The sequence below is a fragment of the Tauraco erythrolophus genome, chromosome 4, assembly GCF_009769465.1.
Source record: "Tauraco erythrolophus isolate bTauEry1 chromosome 4, bTauEry1.pri, whole genome shotgun sequence".
Taxonomy (NCBI): Eukaryota; Metazoa; Chordata; class Aves; order Musophagiformes; family Musophagidae; genus Tauraco; species Tauraco erythrolophus.
Genome location: NC_141468.1, coordinates 31779594 through 31806738, shown reverse-complemented (window position 1 = coordinate 31806738; position 27145 = coordinate 31779594). Strand labels below are relative to the sequence as shown.

General features: G+C 39.8%; 1 protein-coding gene across 1 annotated transcript in view; it reads left to right on the top strand.

Moving 5' to 3' along the window:
* The window catches only part of ZNF277 (zinc finger protein 277), a 57837-nt gene that overhangs the window by 3193 nt on the left and 27499 nt on the right, over positions 1-27145 (top strand). The window contains exons 3-5 of the mRNA XM_086609921.1: positions 16232-16430; positions 19647-19735; positions 21714-21796. Coding sequence (XP_086466047.1) covers positions 16232-16430; positions 19647-19735; positions 21714-21796 — 371 coding nt within the window. The remainder of the gene's footprint in view (positions 1-16231; positions 16431-19646; positions 19736-21713; positions 21797-27145) is intronic.

Sequence of the window (27145 nt, the reverse complement as noted above, 5' to 3'; positions counted from 1 at the left end):
ACAGTTATGGATTCCTACTCGGGGTCTTAATGTGCTCAAATGCTTTTTAATACCATGCTGCTGGAGCGTACCATGCCAGAGCACTGCAGGTTTTTTCTTATTCCTTCCACGTCTGTCTCTTGTGCCTCACTTTTAAGGGAATTTGGTTTACTGTGGAAAACTGAAGTTTGACTGGTCTTGCGCAAATCTACCTTTTTTCGTTGCTACCTAGAGGATACTTTAGTGAAAGTTGTTTTGTTCCTGATACTGTAAGCATCACTTCTTTAGCTCAACTCTAAGCTCCCTCCGTTAAGGATGCTATGAGAGCTGCTCAACCCAGTGGTCTCTGGGATCCGGCTTGGAGGGGGTGGTGTTGGGACGTTCTGGGGAGTGATATCTTGTCAGGCACATGGGGCCGGGGTAACTGTATCAGTGATACCATGTGAGGCTGAGATGGCCCAGGTAACAGCATCAGAAACACCGGATTTGGTTAAGCATCAGGCAGCTATCATCAAACTGGAGCAGTCAGTGAGCGGGAAGAGACCCTAACCTGGAAAGGGTTGGTGTTTGAGCCAGGGGCTGGGTAAGGGACCCAAGGTCCAGGAGTATTAAACAGACTTAGAGCCCACTTTGTGGCCTGTGAACATGGGGTTGATTGCAAATCTGAAGATGAATTGTCTTTTCCGTAGTGAATGTCAGATACAGGTCTCCTTCTAGTCACTGGCTGCTCCCTGGCTAGTCCAGTTTGAACCTTGCTCGCAAATTACACATACACACATATGCATACAAGGTTAAATTCACTAGGAAAACATAAACACGCCATGGTTCCTCTAGTTGCTGGTTCCTGGACATGCAGACCTTTTGACCAGCAGCCTCTTCTGCAGTTGCTGGCACTTAGACCTTGCAGCAGTATCACACATAGGACAGCGGGTGAATTACACAAAAAAAGTAGTTAAGAAAAGGATTTAGTAAGAAGAAAGGAAAGACTGTGGGGATCAGGTGCAGAGTTTGACCAGAGAAGTGTACCCATCAGCAGCCTGTTTAAATGCAGCTGGCCTTTTTTATTTCCCCAGCCTCCATATTCTGGTGTTTGTTCCCCCCTCTGATCCTTCCCTTTCTCTGCCTTTGGCCCCTCCTCTAAATTTTCCATAATACGATACACGTAATCCCACAAGCCCCTTCTGATATCCTCTAGCAAGTTTCACACAGTTCCACAAACACACTCAAATATAGCATAGTACATATGATAATCCCATTTCCCCTTCCTTATCAGTGATGAAATTCAGGTTGAATCCGTTCAAGGCTGGCTGAGTGGTTCCTTTAATGGCATTAGTTCCTATAGTGACCAAAGATAATTTATTGTCTCTGTTATTACCTGTCCATTAGTGTTTGTTTGTGTATAATCTAGCATTTTCCATGTTATTTGTCACTTCTTTTATACTGAAGAGTCCTTAACCAAATAAAGTAATGAATCAGATGCCCTCCAATCCCACACATCCTTATACTACCCCTCTTACCCAGATCAGCCCCCAGTGAACAGATTACTCCCTTCCTCTTTAAACACCTACAGCGTGCGTGGTTGTGAATAGGGAGCTGCTGGCTGCTCACTGCCATGGGTGGAAACCGCAGCAAGGTGACAGAGCAGCCGTTGCTCCAAGCATACAGCTGCCACTTCTTGCGTGTTCGTTCTGCAGAGTTCCTCGGACGTTAGCCTGATGGTCACCCAGCCCACCCATATCTGCCCGTTTCTGTTTGATGGTTTTAGAGGTTGGTAGCCTGCTCGGTATCCTTCCTTAAAGCCCCAGCCAGTTCCAAACGTTCACGCAGGTGGTTGCATCCTCAGTTGTTCCCCCACAGGGCGCTTCTACGTGTCTAGAGTACCACTAGTGATCCATTTATTGGGTTAAATCTGTGCGCTCAGTGGAGGATTTCAAGACCTGGGGCTTCCACTGTACCATAGATTTTGGAGTGGGAGAGAAGGGATTCCTTCTACCAGTAAGCATTATAAACTCTGTAGAGGATCTTGATTTGACATAGGTTAATCATTGTGAACTGAACAACTAGCAATTACACCTGGAGGATGGTTCACTAATTAATTCTGTAAGTTCGACGCAGTTTATTTTAATATGATTACAAGAATGAACCTCCTAAAACAGTATTATTTATAAATGTTTTAAGAGCATTTGTTATGATTTTTAATTAAAAATGCAATCTCGTAGTCATTTTAAACAGCTACCTGATAAGCAAGTGGATCTTGTGGAGGACTGGAAATTACTAAGTTACAGTTGGTAAAATAGCCTTTTATGTGCTTCTGTGTTTGAAGAGTAAAAAGGCAAAATCCTTTCATGTAATGTTACAATAAAATTTTAGTGGTTTTAGCCTTCCACAGCACATTTCTTAAAGAAAAAACTGATTATGGGAGAATATACAAGTGAAACTAATATGGATATTAATGGATTAATAGAATAAGTAATGGATTGTATTGCTTGGTAATACAGATCTGAACTGCCTGTGATCCTGCCATAACTTTACAAATAGTTGTGTTACAAACGTGCACTGTATGTTACCTGAAGACAAAGGGGTGTCCCCCACAATTCAGCACGAATACGTAGATGCCGTTAGCACAAGACACAAGGTATATTGTATTCTCCAAAAATACCCGATAAAGGCTTGCTGTTTAGTTTTCTATGAATTTGGAAAACTTCCATAGCTTAAGAAGAGAAGATGGATGGCCTTTATCTGTGTTAGATACTATTTAACTGTCTGCTAGTGGACATGGAGCTGCATTTAATTCCAGTAATCTAAGCCAATTCTTGCCTGCTCAGTAGCAGGTGAAGGCTTTGATACATGAACAAGCTGCCAAGTATCAGCTGCTCTGTAAACCGACTGGAGCTCTTTGAGGAGTAAGCTGCTTCAGGTGACCTGGGGAGCATGTGCCTGTGGACCACGAAACAGGTTAAACATGATAACTTGTTTGCATGTTAAAGCCTTTAAGTCGTTTGAAATCTCTGCTCAGGCCGTCTGTTACCTGGGGTGGAGTGACAGTGAGTGCTGGTTCATCAGTCTACAGATTCAGGAAATCCTTTAAACTGCCTCAGGATCAGCAATTGCCTGCTTCTTACCTGAAAGGCTTTCTCACTGCCTGAACAAATAATAGATGTGGACATGCTTTATTTAGATGTAGAGATGTGGAGCAGGGAGGTATTACAAGTTTTTTGAATGTTCCAAGTGGGCACAGATGCCAGGACAGTTTTTTATGCCTATGCAAACACCCTGTTTACTGTTTTGTTTTGTTTTGTTTTTATTGGGGAACGATGGTTCTCTGGATGAGCACCAGAACTCGTTGTAGCCAGTGATGTCTGCCATAAGGTGTGCCTCATAATTTGGTTATGGTATGGAGTCAGGAGTGCTGAACTGGAGTCTTTATTGATTTTTCAAAACATAATACATGTTGTGGCAATCAAATTGTAATTATGAAGTAAATGGAAAGGGCATTCTGTTTTGCTTGAGTTTATTCTCTGGTTATAAAGGATTTTAGATCGTCAGTGTACAGCAGTTAACTGTCAACTTGTAATGTTTTGGCACTATAGGGAATGGTGTAGTTGCAAGTCTGATCATTGATATCAAGGCCTGGTTTCCCAGCAGGTAATTCCATGTTCACTGCTTGTTTGCCACTCTATCCTAATATTTTGCTGTAGTAGACCTGTAAATGAGGAATTGTAGTAGATGTTTTGTCAGTGGCTTCAGTGGTCCAAAACTTTCGGACAGAGAACCTGTCTGTTCTTAGTAATATATTTCAACTGGGTTTCTTGAACTTTCCCTCGTGTTTTCACCGGACTCTCTATTCCAAATGGTCTTTTTTCCACTTTCCTGTATTTTTCTTTGATTTTTATGACTGGCAGATAGGGACCAGTGTGAAATGGCATAGCTGCTTCTGGTTGATTATTGCTCATTGAGATGTCCTCCTCTCATTTGTCATCAGTGACTGTTGTCAAGGAGTAGCTACTCCTGTTTCTTGCCCCATGTAGTAGGAGCAAGTTAAAAGCATTCTCTTTATCCCTCTGGTATAGACGCTTCATAACTGGCAATGCCATTTGTTTCAACCTCACAAGCCGCTATGGTATGGTGTGGCTCTCTGCACATGAACAAAGCATGAGGCACAGTAGATAGAGACGATCAGTGTCGCGGTCCCTGCAACTATGTTGCACGGTTTGGCATTTTTGCTTTGGATTACGTGTAGTCAGCCTTCCCACACCAAACAGCCTCCACGTGCAGGTATTTCACAGCTGTATGAAGCAGTGCTCCTTGGTTTAGACCCAGATGTCTCTGCTAGGGGTTGGGATGCTTTTCGTACTTATCTGGACTCTAGGCGAATCTGGTTCACGTGCGCCAAAACTTCCCTCTAAACCCAGCCAATGTGCAAAGCAGCTGGAGGGTGATCAGGGACTGCAGGACTTGTGTGGGTCAGAGCTGTGCTGAGAGGTGCAAGGAGAGGGACAGGGCTGGTGGATAGCGCAGGGAAGCGTGGCACAGCATCCCGCGGATTCAGGACCGCTGCCAAGGTTTGTAGCACGTGCCCCAGGTCAGCCCCTGCAGTCTCGCGGTCGGAGAGCACGAGACTCACAATATGAAAACAGGGATAGTTACGAAACAAATGCATGCAATAATAAGTGATGCTGCTGTCACCAGAGCATTTTGCTAGCATTTGTCTTGACCAGTGTGCCAGCACTGGATTTTATTGTGACTCAGTAACGCATGAATAAATCAGATAGAGCTTTTTTTCTCTGATGGCTGGTATGTAACAGAAAACATCCTGCTTGAGGTTTTAATTTGATTTTCTCTTGTATGGGATGAAAACATGCAGCCTGTGTTATTAGTGTACTAATTTAATGTTCAGGAGTCTGCATGTATTTATACAGTTAGCAAAATGTTATCTGAAAAACATAAACAACTTATATCACTAATTCTAACATTCTAATTCTGTTTCTTGAGGAAATTATCTTCAATTATTTTACCATCCATGTCCATGAGCTACATTAGCAGTATAAGTTACTAGGTGTATATGGTGCTTAAGAAGTAAAGATCTGTGTCATATGTTTAATGAATGTGTAAAGGACAAGAGAAATAAGTCCCATATTACAAAAATATTTATTTCGAACTCGGGGACAAAGTCAGAATATGCTCACAGAAATTTGACATAGCCTGCTGTGGGATGTCCCTTTGATCTGTAAGACATTAGTATTTGAGTTCTGCCTTGAAAATACTTTCCTCTGAAATTAATTTTCAAAAACTTATTTGTAAAGAGTATAAATAGTGGATTATTTGAAATACAATCAAAGCTTTGTTTTCCTGAGCTAAGATATCAATTAGGCTGAACTATGTTGATCCACATCACTGCACGCTATAATGAACTGTCCTTTTCAGCCATTGTTTTTCCAGTTTGAATACCAATTCAGGGAGGTTTGATTCTAAAAGTAGAAACAACTTATTTTGCTACTCTCTGTCTGGAAAAGCTCCAGTTCACTGAGAAAGCAGCAACAGACCACAGAGCTTCTAACACCCCAGGGCCTCTTCCTCATACTGATTCTTCATTAAGTACAAAATTCAGTTAAATGATTCAGACTCAAAGGCTTTCTGAGTATCAGGAAGCTCTGTCAGAATACCTGATAGAGATTTCAACCTGTTCTGTTGATGTGAAACCCACATACATGCATACATGAGGATGCCGGAAACGTGACTTCTCAGGATGCACTTTGAGGTTAGTTCTAATTTATATGAGTCTGCAAAAAGTTATAGTGACATAAAATGAACATTTCACACTATTTTTAGTTGTTTTTCTCAAGTAGTTGCCTTTCTCAAGGAATGTCTACCAGTGGAAAAGAGTTAGAAACCCTGTGATGCAAACATTTTAGTCAGGAGCATGGTAAAAATTCCTGTCATAATGGCATGGGGGTGTCTCACAGGACTGGCTAAAGCAGGCTTTAGATTTTTAGAGGAAAATCACACAGCCTTTCCTTTAGCTGCAGAATGTAAAGCAATAATCTAAAAAGACCACTAGCCAATCCTTTTGACACCACGAGGATAAACATGCTTGAGAATTGAATCCTGTTAGAGGAAAAGGGCAGGTGACAAGAGAAAAGATAAGGAAAGTCCTTGTAATAAAGAATAAGTGATCTCTACTAGCTAATGATAACAAGAAGTAGCGAGTAAACTGATTTACACATTTAACGTAGCAATGCTGGCATAAGAAATACTAGGCTTAGTACAGTAGTTGTTAAAGGCACAGCAAAGATAAATCATAGCAATGAATATGTAATACTGTCCTTATTAAACACACTGTTAAGACCTCTTCTTTGTGGAAGAGCTAAGGTCACGGTCACAGTAAATGGAAATTAAGACGGGCGTATTTCCAGCTTGCTGGTCTTTGCAGAGGAGGGAGCACAACAGTGGCAGTGGGAACATACACAAGTACTAAATTCGCATACACATCTTTACTTCTGACACTTTCCAGTGCATATTTTTAAAAGTTTTAAAATGACAGTCTTTATCAGCTTGGCACAAAAATGTACTCCTTTTTTTCAAAGTAGTTAGTTTGCATGTGAAAATAGCTGAAATTTAGTCTTTACACCTCAGGTTTAAAACAGTATTGTTTATGCTTTAGTATGATGCCTTTGATATGTCTTTGTATTAAAAAGCAAGTTAAAAAGAAAACAGCTACTAATTTTTATGAATTAGATTTGGGTGATAAGAAGAACCTAAATGATCCCTTCTCTCCTTCCATTTCAAATTCTTGTGTTGGATATTCTCTTCCTCTTGTTTGTAACTAAACATTCTGAGTTTCAGGCTACATAATTACTTTGTTAATCTTTCCAGATAATAGGGGAAGAGTTAATAATTGCTTTTTAATCCCTGATTTTAGTACATAATATGGATCTCAGCTTTCCATGCCTACCATGTTACATGATCATACTAAACAGTAAGAGGTCAGTATTGTTTACTTCAAAACTATCTTTTTTTGCTAAAACATCCTATTATCCTGAAAATCAGTATAACAATTCATGCAAGCCTAAGTGATTCATAAATATCAATTTTTAGAATTAAACATTGAAGTACAGTGAAAATGTCAAGGAAGACCACTGAGTATTGAGTACCACTTCAGAGTCATCTTTATTTGCTTTATTGATTTTTCTATTCTGTTTGCACAAATAAGTGTTTGCAGAACTAACCACAGAGATTGCAAGGAAAACTGCATCCAGAGCCAAAATTCAGGAAAAGAAAAGCTTTGGGAAGATTGTACGACAAAGGCAAAGATAAACAAGTGTTCTTGGAAGGAGAGAGCTGGGGGATGAAGGAAGACCGATGGCTGGGTTTTGGGTAGTGGACAGGGAATGAAGGGAGGGGTAGAAGGAAATGAAAATTAAGTTTTGTGGAAAATTGCATAAAGTACTTAAACTGAACTTGGTTTCCTGACTCCTGTGATACCCATGAGGAGATTTGAGTGCTGAACATGGTCAAAGGAGTAAGACTCTGGTAAGGGCATCCTCAAGGAGTGGGTAGAGTGGGGTCAGAAAGGAGGGTGGAGCCACAGGCATGGAAGACTGGTGTACTGGAACGTGAGAACATGTTTTGGCCATGGGAGTAATTAATAACTGTGTACCCGTCACAGTGCAGATCACAGGGAATAGGCATTATCTGTCCTGTGAGCCCAGAGCAGCACCCATAGCTGAAGAGACCAACATGAGTATATCCTAAGGCACCTCCAAAGGAATTGGTACGAATATATTGACTGCCAAAAGTGGATGAGAGTGGATGTATTAAGACTTAGGAGATATTTTGAAAATGTTGCTAAAATCAAGGAAATAACCTGTTGTAAGTAGAGTCCAAACTAGAGCCTTCACTGTTTAATGAAACAGCAAAGCAGAAGTTCTACTAATCATCACATGGGTTGTCAGTTGTGGGAATTACTGTTGCTGTGCATTTTTTAATTCCAACTTTTGGACAGGGAGGGTAGGGAAAAAAAATGGGTAAGCATGCATTCATTTAGTAATTAGGGTAAGACATGTTTTCCTAGTTTGGCTAAGAGTAGGAATTTTCTTTTTATTTCGAGTATGACACAGATACTCCCACAATGCTACCATTTCACCCCTTAGGTGTTCTGTAAACAGAAATGGTGCTACTTTTGCTTAACAACAGTCATAAGAAATCAAAGTACATCTAAAGAGTGTAGTAAAATTATTCAAAATTTCATTCTGAAGTAAATAAATATCGTTTCATGTTTGTGACCAAGATATCACACCCTGCATTTAGTTACTCTAAGGTAAGTCCATGCCGTTTACCCAGGAATGAGGTGTTTTGTGGCTCTGAGCTTGCACAGAGCATTATGTTAAATATTTATAAATTGCATATTAACTTCAGCACTTAAATATTGTTCTGAATACTTATTGGGGTCACTTTCATTAGTGTGTGTGTGTGCATGTGTGTCCCTCTCAACGTGAGAACAGTGGGTTTGCTCTGGTCTTTATTTTTATTGAAGAAGGGGTTTGTCTGGGCTCAAGCAGAAGGACGACAAGCAGTGGCATATATCTGCTGGTGAACTGGGCAGTAATGTAGTCTATTATTTAAACATGATCTTATTCGCAAGCACGTTGGTTTTGTTTTATTAAAATTCCAACACTTCACATTTTTATTAATCACTTTCCCACTCCTTCTATTCACTTGTACTCTGATGCCTGTGCTCCGGTACCCATAGCAACACTTGTTAATGCTAATGAAACTGCAACATCCTAAGCTCCCCGACAGAGCAGCCCTGTTAAATATGGCTATTAAGCACAGTTGTATTTCTGTTAGTTCCAGCTCCCAGCAGACACCTGCTCTATAGAAACTCTGTCCTGAGATACCAGGATTTGGTAACTCACAGCTTTTCTTAAAGCTGTCATTTCACTGGAGTAAAATTCTCATATTCCCAGGCAGTGGATGCTACAGAATATGTACAGATTCTGTAAAACTGACAAGGTTTAGCTGTAGGATTAAGTACTCTTTTGAAGTGCTCATTTGCATTCAATTAAAAAGCAGGCAGGGTTGAGACTGACTGATCTTGGAGGAAGCTACAGGATGTGTTGTCTCCTACAGCACGTGGACATTTTAACTAAATATCATTCATGGTGTGTTAACAAGCAGAAGTAATAACTAAATAATTCCTCATGAGCTCAGACTCAATTCAACTTAATAGAAATACTTGAGCGCTTTAATATATAGAGGTAGGGTATGGTTATGTACATTGATTCCTCTTTTACAAAAGGAACATATTTGCACGTAGTATTGGTGAGGATGATGACAGGGTGTTTTATTTCCATTATTCTGAGTTTTAGTTTTGAATACTGTTTATTTGGCAAGTCATTAGTCATCCATTTTTTATACTCTAGAAAACAAAGGAAAAATCCTGTAATCAGTATAAAATCTCTTCCAAGAATATGACCACAAATTAGGGAATGCTGCTGTGCCAACAAATAGATGCTGCAGTGCCAAGGCTGCAAAACAGGGAAGCTGTCATGGGTGTATTTCCAGTGTCAAGCCAGTGCTTCTCGATACTCTTTTTCATTATAGCTCAAAAAACCTTAAAATACAACAAAGCTTTAAAACTACTCATTTCCTGAAGAGTTTTAAATGCAGCACTGTTTCGTGTAGGAATCCAGCTTGGTTCCCTGATGAACCGTATCTGGCCATTTGGTCATTTTGATAACTACGTGGTTTTGCCATGTAATCAGTGCGAGCTTGGGGGAGGGTGCTCAGCCTTTCTGTTTTCCAGTCGGCATCTGTTATTGTTAACGTAGAGTGCCAGGTTTGCTAGGTGTCTTTTGTTTTCCTGTCGTTCTTTCTCCCCTTTGTTCTTTCTCCCCTTTGTTCTTTACGTGTCTAAAATCCTCAGTCTTTTACTGGCAGTTTAGATTCCTTTATTTGCTTGTATGTCTTTGTTGTGTTAATTTTTGGTTTAGGATCATTTCAGGTTCTTGTGCTAATCTCCTCATAATATTAACCAGCTGTATTAATGAGATAATAAACCAGACTTGTTGGTAATGAATTGATTCATTCAACTACTGCATTTAATTAGAAAGATACTTAACATTCCAGCAGATGTTCTTATTTTCTTTCATTATCCTTGTGTTACCAACAGTGGGCTTATAAATATATACTGTGCTTGTCTATATTTACACAATGTGCTCTTCAATCTGAAGTCGTCTTGTTGTGCCATAAACTGCAAAAAATGACATGAAACCTGTAAATATGTGTCTTAAGCCAATTTGTATGAATTCTTCTTTTCATCATTTCATTTCTCAGACTACGTGCAGTCTTGAATTTTCAGAGTATTCTTCATCTGGTAATAAAATGCTTAATCTTTTAAAAATGAGTTAGATTTCTTCTTCCCTAGTTAAAAACCCTTGTCTTTGGACTTACATTATCTCCTTTCCTTCTGGCCTCGTGACTCTCATTCCTTTTTATCTAGTAGCAAAGCTTCAAAAAGAAGGGTACGAGTGCTCCTCTCCTGAGCATTCCCTGCAGACTAATTTCAGGAGTTCCACCCTGAGCTTGCTGGTTGCCTGCAGGAGGGCTCTGCTTCTGCTTGAGCTCTGGCGCTTGAGTCACTGTGCAGGTCCCACCCCAGGGCCAAGCTGTGAGAGTTAGGAGTTGCAGCACTGACGTTATTGCGTTGATCTGAACCCCAGTACCTCCACTTTCCCGTTAGAGAATGTCGTTTATGCAGCAGTGTTCAACTTGTCCCCAGATCTAGTCGGAGCACACAGTTCAGATGTGCAACTGGGAAGAATGGAGCACAACAGCTCTTACTGCATTTGATGCGTTGTGTATGCCTGTGCTGACAACCGTAGGTTTTGTGAACCGAATCCAGTGCCGGATGTCCTTGTTAGGAAGCACAGTGATAAAATCTTACTGTTTTCTTTTCCTTTGTGTGTAATGCTTTTGAAGGAACCTTGCACACTTTGTAAGGCATGCTTGTGGTAAAATTACATGGAACAGCTGAGGCCGTTAAGCTGAGAAGAGAGGAGGAAGCTGAGATGAGAAGAGGAAGGTCCTGTTTCATCTTGATGCTTCTCGCCATGCACTCCGTAGTTTGTTCTTGCACTTAGTGGACTCTTTTGTGAGCATTTTCAACATTATTGAGCAAAAAAAAAGAAAGAAGTGAGTAGTTCTATCTAGTGAAAGAGTTGAATTGGCTCATCAAAGGATTTGGCAAGCACAGGAGCCAGCACAAGCAGAAGGGCAATAGTAGATGGTTAGGAGCAGTAGGATAAGGTGGAGAAAGAAGGAGTAACAAAACATCCCTTCTCTTCTTGGTGGCAGCAAGCTCTTACACCGGCTAAACCATCTCCTAGAACTTTACCTTTCACAACTCACTTTCAAAAGCCAGAATCTTTTCTTCCTTTTCTTTCTCATACTCACGTCTATTGTATTGGCCATAAAATTACACGGCATATTGCTTTGTGATAATTGCATGTGTGATTGTGCAGGTAGAGTACATTGCCTGTGCTGCTAAAGTCTGTATTATAACTGTGTGGGTGTAACGTTTACTTAATGTGCAAACTAACAGTTCGGAGTTGAGAACAATTGCATTTGAATCTAAAAATGTTCCAGTAAGGAAAATGAATCCGTTTTGAGCCTGTTGCTTCATTAGCTGTGAAGATTAACTAGTCTATATTATAACAGCACTTAAAATAAACAAAGCTATATAGTTTCTATAACAGGCAGCCTTTTTTTCGTTTTCTTTTGTCACTGTTGTAATGGTGTGTAGAGTTCCTGTGCAGGGATCAGGATTCCCTTGCACTAGGTATCCTATGGGTGCTGATAACAAAAAATAATGCTTATTCTAGTTTTGAAAGTAATTTATGTAATCCGAATCATTGTCAAATGTCTTCAAAGTGTTCATTTTTTTTCCCTCTGAAGAACTGGGTATGCTTCTTAGTCTTTGTTTTCAAAGAATACATTCTTCTAGTCTCTTCTTTCTACTAATCTACGGGTTTTAGCTCTGAATTAGCTGTAAAAGACCACAATTTTATCTGTCCTGTTAAAGGTTGAACAACATGGTGTCAGCTGTCAATTCTGTGAATGAGAGAGGGATTTTCTTAGTTCCTGAGTTTGGTGGGCTTTGAAATATCTGTTTGCATAACAGTCGTGCTGTTTTTCCATTAGTCAGAGGAGGAAAACTCAGTGGTGACAGGGTGATTTGGCAGAAACTTAATGGATGGATTTTACAGGACTCCGTTCTCACAGGGAGCTAGGTCCTGTGCTGTTCACCACAGACACAAATAGAAAGGGGGTTAGGTGATAAATTTTGCAGTTAATACACTTTTTTTTTTTCCAAGTGGAAAGCAGGAGGGCCGACTGAGGCATTGCAGAAGAATCTCATGGTATTTCAGTGAACTGGACCAAAAAAAGTGCTATTCAATGTTGAAAAATGCACAGTAACACACATGGGAGTGAACATAAAGAGTCTGTCCGCTGTCTTGCACATTAGCACCTGATTCACAACTTCTCTGAGCCTTTGAAACCACTGAATATAATTCGGTGGTTAATTCAATGATCCTAAAAGCAAGCAAAATGCTTGGAATAAAAAAGAAATAGAGAAGAGATGGAGGAAGAAACACTCATTTAGAAATCCATTTTCTTCCACACTTGGGGCGTTTTCAAACCACCCGCCACCTCAGCAAATGAAGAAGAGTAGAGCAGACCTAGCCAAGAGCAGAACAAGGGCAACAAGGAATGAAGGGCGGTTAGGAGAATGTGAAATATCACTACAGGTTTTTGTAGGTGTTAAAGACTGAGAATTTCAAACAAAGTACAGAAGCAAATCCATGGAAAAAAGAAAGCCATAAAATGCTGTTAAACTGATGTACAAGTACAGCCTGTGTCTTAAACTCTGCACCCTCAGATTTCTGGAAGACTATGCTATTTGTGTAATTACTGTTTGTTTACCCTATTTTTATACATTTCTCTAGGTACTTGCTTCTTGCCTCTGTCAACCAGGGCACTTGCACTAAGCAGATGTTTAATCTAACTCTGTGAATTCTTTCTTGTGGTGGTAGATTTTAAGAGAAAAGCTTGCTTCCCTTCCCTCATTTTCAAGTGCCTCTGCATGTGGGAGTCCTGGTGCAGTCTGAGAACTCGATCTGAGTGTTTTTATTTCCCCATTAGCCCTTAGCTGTGCTTTAGTTAACAGCTTTTCTTCAGTACCTGTGGCCACTCCACTCCAAATATAGCATCAAAATTAGCTGCTTTTGCAGAGATTTCAATAATATGCTTATCTTTTTTGTACTATTTTGACGTTTGTGTTATGTTTTAGTCCATTAAGTGCTACGCTGAAGGCTGAACATCTTTGTTCAGCTCTGTGCATTTCTTCTCTTGTTCAGCGTTTTTTGCAGCAGATGAGTACAAAGATATTTTCATGGATTCTTTTTTCCCCTCACCTCCTCCTTTAAATGCCTTTGAAATAAATTGCATAAGCTTCTGCAATTACCACACTGGTCCAGTAGTCTATATTTAAAGTTCTTCTCTTTTAGTATTAGCTGCTCTCTTTGAGCAGCAAAAAAAATCTTCACCTTAGTTTTTTCCTTTCTGCAACTCACCACTACAATCGAAGATTAACAGCTCTGTTCTCTCTCAACTCAAACAATTGATATTCCTGAGTACTCATGCTAAGTAGCTGTATCGGCTCCTTGTCTGTTGAGTAGCAGTTCCTGCCATGCACACCTATCTTTTGAATGTTGGTTTGTTGAGGCAGAAAGGCACTTGTTTATTTTGAGTTGTAAATGTTTAAATAGGTCATTGCTAGAGACCTAAACCAAAAATGAACAAAAAGCAGTGTCGCTGCTTACTGTACACAGCCGAACTGGCTGGCAAGAGTATTTTCTTAGTTCTCTGGCCATCAGTGAGATTCAGCTATTGCAAAGGAAATTCACTTGCTCTATTTTTCTCTCTAAATGTGTTTTAATGATTCTTCGTGCTACAAACCAGTCCTGACTGTAAGAATGCACAAACCTAGAGTGATGCGGGTAACATCAGTTTTGCTTGGGAGAGCTGACCCTTTCATGAGGATTGCTCTAGCATTTACAGTAGCAACTGCTGTTCTTATAGTAGGAAAAAATGGAACAATTTATACAATGCCAGTTTAATAAAGAGATGTCTGGGGGAAGGGAATGGACTGCAGTGCAGATAAAACTATGAGAGGAAAAATGTAACATTGTCAACAGCAGTGGTATTGCTCCAGGTAATGCCACGTTCTGTGCACTGTCATCTCTCCACACTGTTTGGTTTTATGGGATAAACTGAGTTCAGTGTAACCTGACTATCCATCTTCAGCCAAGTCACTGCCTTTCCGGGAAGTTTTATTTTTCAAACGTCATTAAGTAGAAGCCTTAACAGTTGCATAGGGCAGATAACGTTGTTCCAGGAGCACCTTGGAACTGACAAAGCTGTTATTTCCTATGGTTTTGTACCCTTTCCCACTTGTGGCTCCCAGTAGCTCCGGCTTTCCCTCCATCCCCTGCTGCACCCTCACTGGGCAGCCGTCAGCACACGCTGTGCCTGCTCTGGAGCAGCTGTACCAGTGTCGGTGCTGGCTGGCCAGCTGCTGCTGAACAACAGCATGTGCGATGGATGGCAGGGTCCCGTTCCCTTCTCTGTGCCTCTTCCTTTACCTTGACTTGAAATTTGTCACAGAACTTTTAGGAACTTCCCACATCCATTTCTGAGACTGAAGACTCTGAAGGTGGGGAGCACTGTTCCATTAGCTTATTTTCTCAGGGAAAGAAAAGCTACATGGTTATGATTTTAAAATTTATTTTTCAAATTTTCCATGTGGACAAGTTATCAGATTATCAGATTTAGTGTGCTTGCCAATGTATAATTCACACATGTGAATTTTGTGAGGCAAAAATTGTCATATATTGATTCTTCTATCTGATAAATACTGTGCACAGGTTGCCCAGGGAGGTCATGGAATCTCCATCCTTGGAGATACTCAAAAGCCAATGGGACATGATCCTGGGAAACTGGCTCTAGGTGGCCCTGCTTGAGCAGGGAGATTGGACCAGTTGACCTCCAGAGGTCCCTTGCAACCCCAACCATTCTGTGATACTGTGAAATTTCATTTCTTTCCAGAGGTGTTCGTGTCACTACAGGGATCCAGAGACATAGAGTTTGTCCTCCTGCTGCACAAGTTAACTTCATTTCACAAGAGTCAAGGAGACCCATGATGTTTTCTTTTTAGTTTTCGTCCTTGGAGTGCAGGAGCTATTGGGGAACTTTTTCTGTTTGCTTTTGTGCTACTTTCGCTATTCAAAATTAATGTAGCTAGAATTCAAGATACATATGGAAATTAGTATTTTTCTTCCAAGGTAAAACTTACTGAAGTCCAAGATATGATCTGTTTGGAAAATGAACACCATGGTTTATTTCCAGACAAGTGGAATTTAGTTAGGCTAATGGGGCTAGCCCTTGAAATCTGTGGGTCACACAGTGCTTCTTAATGAATTACACTAATTTAAACCAATGGAAGTGCTTATGAATTTACACTGCTATTGTTTAAATAGTGGGGGAAAATATACCTTGGGTCAGTCTGCTTGTTTGCAATACTACTGTAGGACTGTGCAGTCCACCCACGTGTTGAACTACAAACACCGACGAACCTGGAGAACATCAACTGGTGGCACAGCTCTGTCTGCTGTCATTTGGGCAACCTGTGTCTGACTAGTGCAGCATAGTACAAACACATACAGCTCTACAAGAGCCAGGAAGTGATAGAAGTATTGTGCAATAAATAAAAGTATAATTAGGGGAAGTCAATATACAAAACAGTTTGTGCTATACAGTTTAAAGCCTTCCTCATAGTATGAGGAACGTAGCTTCATTCATAGCAACAGGTAGACTAGGTAATGAGAGGAACAAAAGTAGGTTTCTCATCATAAAACTTCCTTTAGTAATAAGTAGAGCACTTGTGTCTGTTTGACTTGGTGTCACTGGGAAGTTTCAGTTGGAGCAGATGCTTGAGAACTGTCCTGTGCTAACCTCCCACCATCCTTCTTGGAAAAAATGCAGTCAACTTACTTTCCAGCACTTTGTCACTGGAGTGATCCATGCAACAAAACTGGGACCCAACAAAATAGGTTTTACACATACCGCCTAAAAGTACTCCAAGTGATGTATATTTATTCACTTAGTCAAAAATAATTTTTATTTATTTTAGATACTGAGTGTATTTTGGAACCTCTGTCTCTGCCAGAAAGTCCAGGTGGTGTTGCTGCTGTAGAAAGCTCTCCCCATGTGCCTTGTATTTTCTGCGAAGAATGCTGTCTCTTAGCAGAACAAAACCAGCTTCTGAAGCACATGATTATTGAACACAAGCTCGTCATAGCAGATGTGAAACTGGTTGCAGATTTTAGAAGGTAAGGTTTATATTGTTTAAAATGAGTGTTCACATGCGCAGATATTATAGAAGGCTTCAGAAAACTAGAGATTGTCTTTTAAAAATACTTAAAAAAGCAGTGGGGTGTTGTGGGAGGATTTTTATTACTTTTTTGATGAGCTTTTTGCTGCTGGATTGTAAGGTTGATTCCCGTTCCCCTCCCACTCCCCGGCCCCCGATGTTGCTGGGACCAGGGTACTCTGTATTAGAATACAGGATAATTCCTCTGTTAAACATTCTTTCACATATCCTAGGGACTTCTCAGGTCCTATCACTAATCAACAAGTTGTGTATAAACTAGAAAGCTTTTTATTTCATAAAGCGCATTCTAGAGATCAACTCCTCTCAGTTTTGAGTTTTATTCATATAGGACAAGACTATTTCTACCACTGTACAATGTCCTAAAGCTGTTTATTGTAAACAGAAGCTGCTCATTACAGCATCTCTCGCATTCTGGGATGAAATTCAGTTCCTGTATTTTAAGGATGCCAGTATTTCCCCACAGAAATCACATTTAATCCTTAGCTATACTTTATGATACTGTGATCTACATACAACTGTGACTCCTTCTACAGCTGTGTCATTGATCATCTCAGCAAGGTCACGTTTGGCTTTCTCTCTCTCAGCTTCCCCCAGTAGCTGGCGTGGCCCCAGCTGGCTTGTAACTTCAGAGACTAGGCGTTTGCTTGGCATTTTGCTTTCACACCCAGCAACGTATGGGCCAGGCATTAGGCTAGACAGTACCTGCCAGTTTGTAGATAGTTCTGTTATCTAGTGGTTAAATGTTAGCTGAATAATTTCTCAACTAAAAGGAGTTTTCTGGTAGGTCTTCTGTGATTGGTTACTCAGCCAATGCCTGTAACTTGTGTCTATGGAGATGCAAAAAAAAAATGAAATATTAAGATGAAATTTAGGAAGAGAAATGTGAGCCATATAAATCCTTATTCAGATGTATGAGCTTAACATTGCTTAGTATTGAAAACTGTTGCTTGTTTTTGTTTAGTTTTATGCTGAAGGCAGGCAGAACAAGAATGCAATGTTCTTTGGAGATAATGCTAGTTTTCTCATATAAGTAAAGGGATCAGAGCTGCTCAGTCATGGACCACCAGTTTAAGTGTGCTTGGGGGATTATTCTGTGTTAATAGAAATGTACTTTAAAATCACCTTTTCAAGAAAATGTCCATTTAGATTCTTTTTGCTGCTAATGCAATTGGAAGGTAGCCAAATCTTACAGAAAGTGGCCCCAGGATGTGAAATGAGGGAGTTATTACTCTGAAGTGTGCCTTCTCGTATTTGCTGAACTTAATGTCAGTAAAATAGTTTAATGTTATGCACAAAAAAAGAAATTATAATCTGAGGTGTTAAACTCAAGTGTGGAAAATACAGGGAAACAACTGTAAAAACGTAGGTTTTTTTTATACTTAGCAGTGACTTACAATCAGTCTTAGGAATACATTTCTTGAAAGAACTACAAGAAGCGGAGAATCCAGAGAAGAGCAATGCTAATGGAAAACTCTTTTTTTTTTTTTTTTTTTTAAACTTGGAAGAATAATGATAAGTTGGCATTAGGGCAAGGGGAAGAGATAAGGAGAATAAGCTTCTACTGCATGACTGGACATGATCACTCATGGACACAGATCACTGATTCTCCCTGGAAGCATGACAAGGCATTGGCTTTATTTGATCGTTGATTATTTGGGTTAAGTCTTATGATATGAAATCCCTTAACAGTAAGCTTCATGGCACAGATGGTTATGGTTAGGTGAGTTTGTCTGAACGATGTTCATTTATTTCAGTGCAGGGGACAGAATAAATGGCATCTTGGAATCCATTCATTTACACATGTATGTCCTAAAAACTTGAGGATGACTTGTTCTGGAAGAATTGCCATTCTGTGTAGCAGCCAGACAGTTTCATTGTGCATTATAAACAGTGGAGTAGGCAGGAGGACAACAAAACGCTCACCTCTCACTTACTGACATCTGATGATGCCTCTGAATGAGCTTCAGCCATGCATGCTGGCTTCACTGTGCTGAGCTGTCTGCTGTACCAGAGGTTAATCCTCTCCGTGTCAGAGTTAGCAGAAACAAATATCTGCTGATTCCTTGGCTGCTGCAGGTGAAGTCCTCATACAGTAAGCTAGGTGGTAAATAGAGGTTGTATGAACCACCGTGGGATGTGATAGCTATGGCAAGTAAACTTTTAGATCGCACAAGTATTAAAAGCTTTAACTATTTAGAAATGGCCTTACAATAATGATATCCGATTTTTTTATAATTCTTTTCCTAGTTGATGGCATGTCATTAGGAAGCTGCCATTCAATAGTTAGCCTTTACCTTACTGACTCTCACTTGATTCATATCATGCACATGAGCCATGAGTATAAATATAAGCATGCACTTAAGTGTTTTAAGATTTTATTTTTTTTTCATAATAAGATTCTGAATAATTAGCACAAGGATTGCTTGGTTCCCTTCATCATATAATTGAAGGTGATGATTTCTTCTTGGTTAGACAGCTTCTGGTTCAGTGGGAACCTAATGTCAGTTGAGATCTGTTAATGCTGCTATAAAACAATGACAGTACAAGATTGTTTATAAACTGTAGTTGATGCGTTAAGCCTTCAAGATGTGTTTAGGGCTTTCCTTATTCAGTCTTCTCTCTCAGCCCCAGGTGTTTGGGGACTTCATTTTTCTGTTTTTCTAGTTGTCTGCCAAGCTACAGCTTTCACTGTAACTCCACAGGAGACCTGCCAAAACCTCACTTTTGACAAGTTGGTGTTTTTACTGAGTTTCAGATTCCTGCCTGTATCTTGCAGAACACAAAGCACAATATTTTGGGAATTTGAGAGTACTCTGTAGTGTATCTTTTCAGTAAAGATGCATCTGAGTGGCACTTCTGTCTGAAGATGTGAATAGGTCACAGTGTTTATGTAAAGCTTAATGCAAATCTGTCTTACTGAGTTTTCCACTTTGACAGGATGCTTAAACCCAGTTTTAATGAAGCTGAATGAATTTAATGAATTGGAAAACTAAATTAAAGGAATTAAAAACAGAGACAGGAATTTTTAAAAAAAAAACAAACCACAAAACTCTTAAGGATTTAGAGGATGGAAAAAGCAAGAGCCGATCAACTGTTTATTAAACGTTTTTTGATGTTTCCTTTTTCACTACTCATGTCCCCCTTATTATTAAAGATACGTCTTGTACTGGAAGAAGAGATTTGCAGAACAGCCCATCACAGACTTTTGTAGTGTGATAAGAACAAATTCAGAAGCTCCATTAGGTAAGTATGCTGTTTGCTTACTCTCTGTTGGCCGGATCATGTGGTAATTTCTGGCGTACACTGCTGCTTTGATCAGCCAAGTGTGAAGTAGTCCGACACTAGGTCAGAAAACCAGAAGTAATGTTTAACTCTTAACCACGTTTTTAGACTTACCTTTTCTGAGGATTGGAACATGTGCTTCAGCGCTGTGCCGAGTGAGGATGAGCTCAATACATGTGTAAGTGTGCTGTCGAATTAGGGCCAGTTAGCAGAGCTGCTTACATCACGGCTGTGGAAACTTTGGTACCCACTGCTTAAATAATTGGTGCCAGTCCTTCCAGAAACGTGGAGAACATTCCCAGTGAGCTGTCTTTTCCAACTTCACCCTGTCCACCACCCCCACTGATGCTGCTAACTCTTCCTGGACACCAGGGCCACAATCACCCTTCCGTTCTTCTGCCACAGTGCTTATTGCCCTTGTATTGTTTATTGTATTAGGAGACAATATGTTCATGGTAGGAGTACAAAGACTACCGTTTTGTGGGCTCCACAAGACCAAAGACCATACTTCACAGTTCTGCTGCATTGACACAGTGGAACATTCCATCATAAGGTCAGTGATGACTGTGCGAAGGAAGCGTTTTTCTCAGAAGTAGCTGATGCCTTTCTTTGGCTTCTCCTTTTCTAACAGGAAAATATAGTTTACCTAAAAGCAGATAAGAGAACTTTAGGTCTTCCTTGCATCTTGAATTCTCAATGGAGAACTTAAAAGAGAGGAAGAAATGTATGTTGTCAGTGTCGGAGGTGGGTGGAAGGTGAAAACTGAGTACAAAATGGATGGAAATAAATTGTTTTAATTATTCAAATTAATTTTAAGAAAAATAGTCCTAGAAAACATGAAAATCACTCCAAAGACCATAATTGCATTTCTCTTATATATGTATGTTTTGCTTCTGAAATTTTAACGTGTACCACTCAGTTTGAAAACTGCACATCAAGTGCCTGAATGCCAGAGCTTGCCAAAATTATAAACCATCAATAGCCCTTCCAGAGGACAACGGGAATACTTCTTTGTTTGTTTGTTAGCAGATTTGTTCATTTTAATGGCTGTCTCCTTCAAATTTGATAGCTCAGAAATCAGGGGATGTTTTCTTCGAACAGGCTTCTGTATGAAAAAATGGGAAAGGCAGACGTCTTACAAGTTTAAAATGTAAAAGACATAATAATGGTCACTTCAGTTCACCAACTACATAACCCTTTGATTAAAAAATGAGTGACTTTCAAATTTAAAATATTTTTGTAAGTGTTTTTATATTTTCTTACATGCTGAGTAATTTTAAGGTAATTCATTTGAATAAGATTTGTTTTATTATTAAATTGAATATGAACATAAATAGTTTTTACTAGTTCGTAAGCATGAAATGTGGGTAAAGCACAGAAGTAGAAATGTGAAGTAGGCAAGTCTTGATGTGTGTTAGTAAACAGTTGTGCACATCAGCTGATGGAACAAGATCTGATGGTAAAAGTTAATACCATCGGTCAGGGTAAGAGGACAGTATACCAAATTATGATAACTGCTGAAAACTGGCAATTACTTAGGGAAATAACTGAAAATCTCACATGCAAGATAAAACTGAAAGTGATTTCATGTTTCTTTCATGCTGACTTTATGCTGTGACCAATATAAATGATTAAAATTGCTTTATGTCTTCAGAAGAACCATCGTAAAAAAGAATAAAGCTGATAGAGGGGAAAACCTATGCAAGACTTTTGTCTTTGTACTGCAATATAAATGATGTAAAGGTCTTGTAAATATGTATATACAAATATGTAAGCATGTCTCATTAAATTATGAAATTAAAGTAACTGACTTTTATAGATTAAAAAACACATTCTCACATTCTTAACGCATTCCAATGTCTAGCAAATTCTGAGCCAGAAATATTCAAAGCAGCTGCCACTTCCCATTCCTTACCAACACTTCCTAATCTCTTAACAGAAGAACAGGACAATTATTTTCTTCTATGTGATGCTTTACCAGAAGACAGATTACTTAGAGAACAGCTTCAGCAAAAGAGATTGGTAAGAAATTACTGTTGTTTCATTTTTTGAGGTAAACAATTCCATAGTGTAATATATGGTAATTTATTGGGCGTTTTAAAGTGAGAGCATTTTTTGCTACACTGCAAAATTCTGATTTTTTACAGATTTTTTTTAAGCTTATTTCCCTAGCTGCTGCACAAACATATACGAACTCTTTGTTTATAGATTTTTCCTTGGAATAAATTTACAGGTTGTGTGTCAGTATTCCACACGAGTGGAAAATACACCCAGAGCGCTGAAAAAGGCTGAGTGTGCTGAACGTTTTTCTTCCTGCAAGAAGCTGCAATACATTGACACACTTTTGTGTAATAATATACATGTAGGGAACTTAGCAAAATAAAACTCAGTATGTGACACTGTGAAAAGGGAAGGTGATACTTATTTACAAAACCTTCAAGCAAGTTGGTTTTATGCATTCTCACTCTCTTACCCAGATTTCATTAATTCACACTCGCATACTCACGAGCTCCACAGTGCCTGAGTGCAGGAAGTCTGGCCAGTATTGTTTCCGTGAGATGCAAAGGACAAGAAATGCCAGCTGCGGAGGCCTCACGAACCCCTCTGGTTCTTCTTGCTTGGTGATAGCAACCTAGTACTTTGGACAGACCTCTCATGTCTTTTAGGAGTTGTCAGTTCTGAATGGGTGATGCTGCACCCTAAACTCTTGCTGACTTCAGCTTCCATGAGTCTTAGTCCATATTGCTGACCACTGAGGTTTTTCTGTTTTGCTTTGTTTTCTTGTTTGAAGTACGTATCTTTATTCTGTTTTTCCTGTTGGGCTAATTAAAAAAATAGTGTTATGTGATACATAGCGGCCTTGTTGTCAATCTCCTCGTGTTAGGATGCAGAGTCTTCTGCTGACAAGTTGTCTGTACTGTGAGGTGTTAGAGTGCAGGCCTTTTGGTCTTGATATAATATGTTCCTCAGTTTACTACTGGCAGCTCTGTCCTGGGAATTGTCAATACAGGCCTTTTAACCCTTTGTTATGCTGTTTCTTCTGGTGCCTTACCTTATTGGTAAGGTACCAACCGTGTGTTTAATTGCAAGTCTATACATACGCAGCGTGCAACTAAAGACTCCTTAAATCATAAGCATTGAGAATGAAGGAAATGCTTACAAAACCCAAATTCTGTTCCTCAGGAAAATTTGGATTGGCAGGCAAAGTCCATTTGGTCCAACTACCCTGTGCATACTGTTACAATTTGGTGGCTAGAGTAATGTTCTGCAGCTCGAGGCACATGATTAACGAATCCCCAGAACCTGTGGAGTACGTACAAGTCTTATACAGCTCTGTATAGAATCCCAGCTCCTGCAAAGGAGAATTGTGCTAGTTCCTCCACTGAGGATTTCCCATGGAGCTGGAGTTGCCTCAGCTGAAATCTTCATTCCTGTGTAGGTCTGTTGGATTGTCATGGACAGAGAAAAAAGCAGCTGATGCACTTATGCATAACATGCTACTCTTACAATTCATCCTAAAGAAAGCCATCCTGGATCAGTAAAAGGTTTGTCTAGATCAGTATCTTATCCTTGTCAACAGCAAAGCGTCTATGGTATTTGCCCTCTTCTGATCTGGTGATGATTCTTTCTCAAAATATTCTCTGAGTCCCCAGCAATTGGCAGCTCAAGAATTTCTTAATTCAGCAACAATCGTATCTGGGTTTATTAACACAGTAGATTTTTCTTTCCTGAGCCTCAAACTCTGAACCCATGCAAACTTCCAGTATCCCCAGGTTCCTGCAGCAGTGTTTTGCACAGCTTAACTACACACTGGGAGAGAGCCATCTTTTTGGCCCTCACACCTGGCTGGTTTTGTATTAGAAGAGGTGGTGAACAATTTGTCCTTTATCTTATCCAAACCATTCATGATTTGTCTCCTGGTTTATCTACCTTACGTTATGTCTTTCATTAGTCATGTGTTCAGTGCACCCTCATGGCAAAGGCAGCCAACAGCATCCTGGGCTGCATTAGGAAGAAAAAGGTTGCCAGCAGGTCAAGGAAGGTGATGCTTCCTCTCTACTCAGCACTAGTGAAACCACATCTGGAGTGCTGGGTCAAGTGCTGGGCTCCCCAGTACAAGAAAGATACAGACTTACTTGAGCAAGTCCAGTGCAGGGTCACAAAAATGATTAAGGGACTGCAACATCCTTCATACAAGGAGAGGGTGAGAGAGCTTGGACTGTTAAGCCTGGAAGACAAGGCTCAGGGGGGATCTTATCAATGTGTAGAAGTACTTGATGGGAATGAAGAAGGAGTAGACAGATTCTTCTCAGTAGTGCCCCCCAACAGGACAAGGGGCAATGGGCATGAATTAAAAATCAGGAAATTACCTCTGAAAACATGAAAACAATTTTTTTACTGTGAGGGTGGTCAAACACCAGAACAAGTTGCCCAGAGAGATTGTAGAGTCTTCATCTGTGAAGGTATTGCAAACACAACTGGACACAGACCCGAGTAACCAGCTCTAGGTGACCCTGCTTGGGCACGGGAGTTGGACTAGTTGCTCTCAAGAGGCCCTTTGCAACCTCAGTGATTTGAGGTTGTGGATGCTGTCTGTTTGGTGGTTCTTCATTGTTCATCATTGTTGCATACCTTTTCTAGTTTCCTATAATCCATTTGAGGTTATGAAAGGTATCTTGAATATTGTATGTGGGCATCCAGTATCATAATGAATTTCACTTCCCTAGCAAATATCAAGTTGTTTGTGGCTTTGAGGAAGGAAAGAGGATCATGATTGAGCATGCGGCTAATGTTTTCATAGAACTGTCTATTGTAGTAGCAACTCCTGGATGCCACACATTGAACTGCACTTTTTTTTTCTTTTAAAGGGCAATTATTTCTGGTTTTGTGGTGGTTTGTGCTATGCAGTCCTATTCCAACTAGGCCTTCTCTCCACTGCTAGTGTCAAGGGAGTGCAAAATCTGTTGTCAAGTGACCCACCTCATCTCCTCTGCAAATAGACGTTTCCTCAAATTCAGAAAAGACTACAGGATTTAACCCAAAGCAAGTGCTAGTTTTGTTTAGAGAGTAATTAAGTTAAAAAAGAAAGAGGTATGTATTCTTATTATAGTATGAAATAGCCTTTGCCATTAACGCTGTTTTAAATATAAGTATTGTATTGTCATTTTTTACAGAATTTTTGTGGAATCAAGCTGCAGCCGTAGTTGGGGCTAATAGAGTCACCGCTTTAGCTACAGCAATAAAGTCTGTTTAGTTTTTCACTTCCTTTTGCTGCAATCTGAGTGTTGACTTGCAAGTTAAATAGTTATTTTGCTTTGCAAAGTCTTTTACCTCCAGACAAGTCCAGCAATTAAGAGTGAGCTGGCAAATGGGCTCATGCGAGTTGCGCAGAATAAAGACCAGAACGATACAACTTTTGGTGATTTTTCTGCAGCCTTTGAATCCTAACTGCTGTCTCCAACAGCAAACTGAAACAAGGGCAAATGTTGTCTTTAAAATATGCTAACTGAAACATTTCATTTTGCAGTTTTGAAACTCTGGTTTAGGAATATTTCAGGCTGTATTGCAGCAGGGGAGCTAGCCAAGGTGGATGTCATGCAGAGACATTATGGTGACTGTGATGTATTGAGAGAGGCCAAGGAATGAGCCTGAACTGGGTTAGAGAGCACAGCTTGCTGAAATAGCCAGCAAGGCTACATAATACAAAACAGATACGTTCTTTTGGAAAAACAGTCTTGACAAAGAGTTCGTGGTTGTGAAGCAGTACCAGGCAAGGAAGTCCTAGCAGCAAAACTCGAGATACTATAGTGTCAGTATAAGTCACTTCGGTTTATCAGTAAGATTTTTCTAAAAAAGATAAAAAACAAACCTATTTCTTGAAAATACACACTTCTTATCACAGCATTGACCTTGTCTTGCTGTCATCTTTGCAGCTATTCTCCTGTCATGTGACTGATAGTTTGAGGTGAAGAGGCTGCTGTTCCTCCCAGTAGATAGACCCTGAAGAGGAGTCTTCACCAAAACTTGAAGAGAGACACAGGGATGTTTAGACTCTTCACCTATACCGGTTTCCCAGTATAAGCTGTTTGTATGATCCTCAGTTTGTCTCAAGCTTAAGCTGAGACAAAATTCAAGAAGTTGAAGCTATGCACTGAAAGGGATCAAGTTGCTAGCCTGATTTAGTGTAATGCATCAGAAAGTGTTTACAGAATAGCTAATAATATTAGCATGTTAATACCTACATCTGAAATTCTGTAGGTCCTTCTTTCCCTATGTTCAGTATTTAACTGCTTTTCTAAAGCGCTCTGGAACCTTGCCCATGCTCCATGGGCTTTTGAAGACTTGTCACACTCTAATGGTCAGAAATCATTTTAACTAATTCCATAATGACTCTTGGGTAAATTCTGTCAGATTTGAATACGTGTAACTTCCAACTTCTAACCCTTTCTTACCCTTTCCTGCTCTTGATTCTTTGTTTCTTTTATTTTAAATGCATTTCATTAATGATTTTGACATAATTAACCTTTCGTGCAAAGACTGAAGCCCTGAATATTACAGGCTTTTTTACATGTGCTTGATCTCTTCCTACATTAAGTAATGGATCTCAGCTTTTCTTTGCCATTTATTTCTAACGTTTTTGGGGTGGGGAGAGAGGTGTTTTTTTGCTGGTTTGTTTTACTACGTTAATTTGTCTCCATCTTCTTTTGCTTGTCTTAGTTCAAAAAGCTTCACCTATCTCCCACTTCAGCTTGGCAGCCTGTAGTACCTGTCAACTGTAATTTCAACCCTCTTTTTCTTCTCATACATCTTCACAAAGTTACTTAGGTTTCATCATATCATGAAACTTTTCCTCCCTTTTTTAATTAACTCATCTTCCTGAACAAGATGTAAGAATGTCTTCTACATCAGTGTCACAGTACCCTTCAAAACCTGAGTCATCTGTCTGTCATTGCTTACAGCCTCTTCAAGTGTAGGTTCTAGCCTATATCACTTCAGCAGCTGAGTCAGCTCAAGAAGAGTTGAGAAGAGAGGAAGAACCTGAGAGCAAGCGAGACAGAGAACTAGGGAACAATCCCTTACAGCCATCCCAGTTAGTCATTCCCATTGTTCATTTTGAACCCAAGCTCTGCAGACTAGGCTGGAATCTAGGGTAAGATACAGAAAAAAAAAACCAAAAACATTTTCCTTATTCGTAGGAGGCAAATTGCCATACAAAACACGAGTCAGGAGAATGCACTTCAGGTTTCACATTAAGTTTATAACACTTGTATTACAATCCTGAGACTTTTGCCAATTGATTATAATGCCAGTTAAGTTATAGTTCAGTTTTTGTACTCATTCAGTTTGCCTAGGATCTGTGATTCAGCAGGT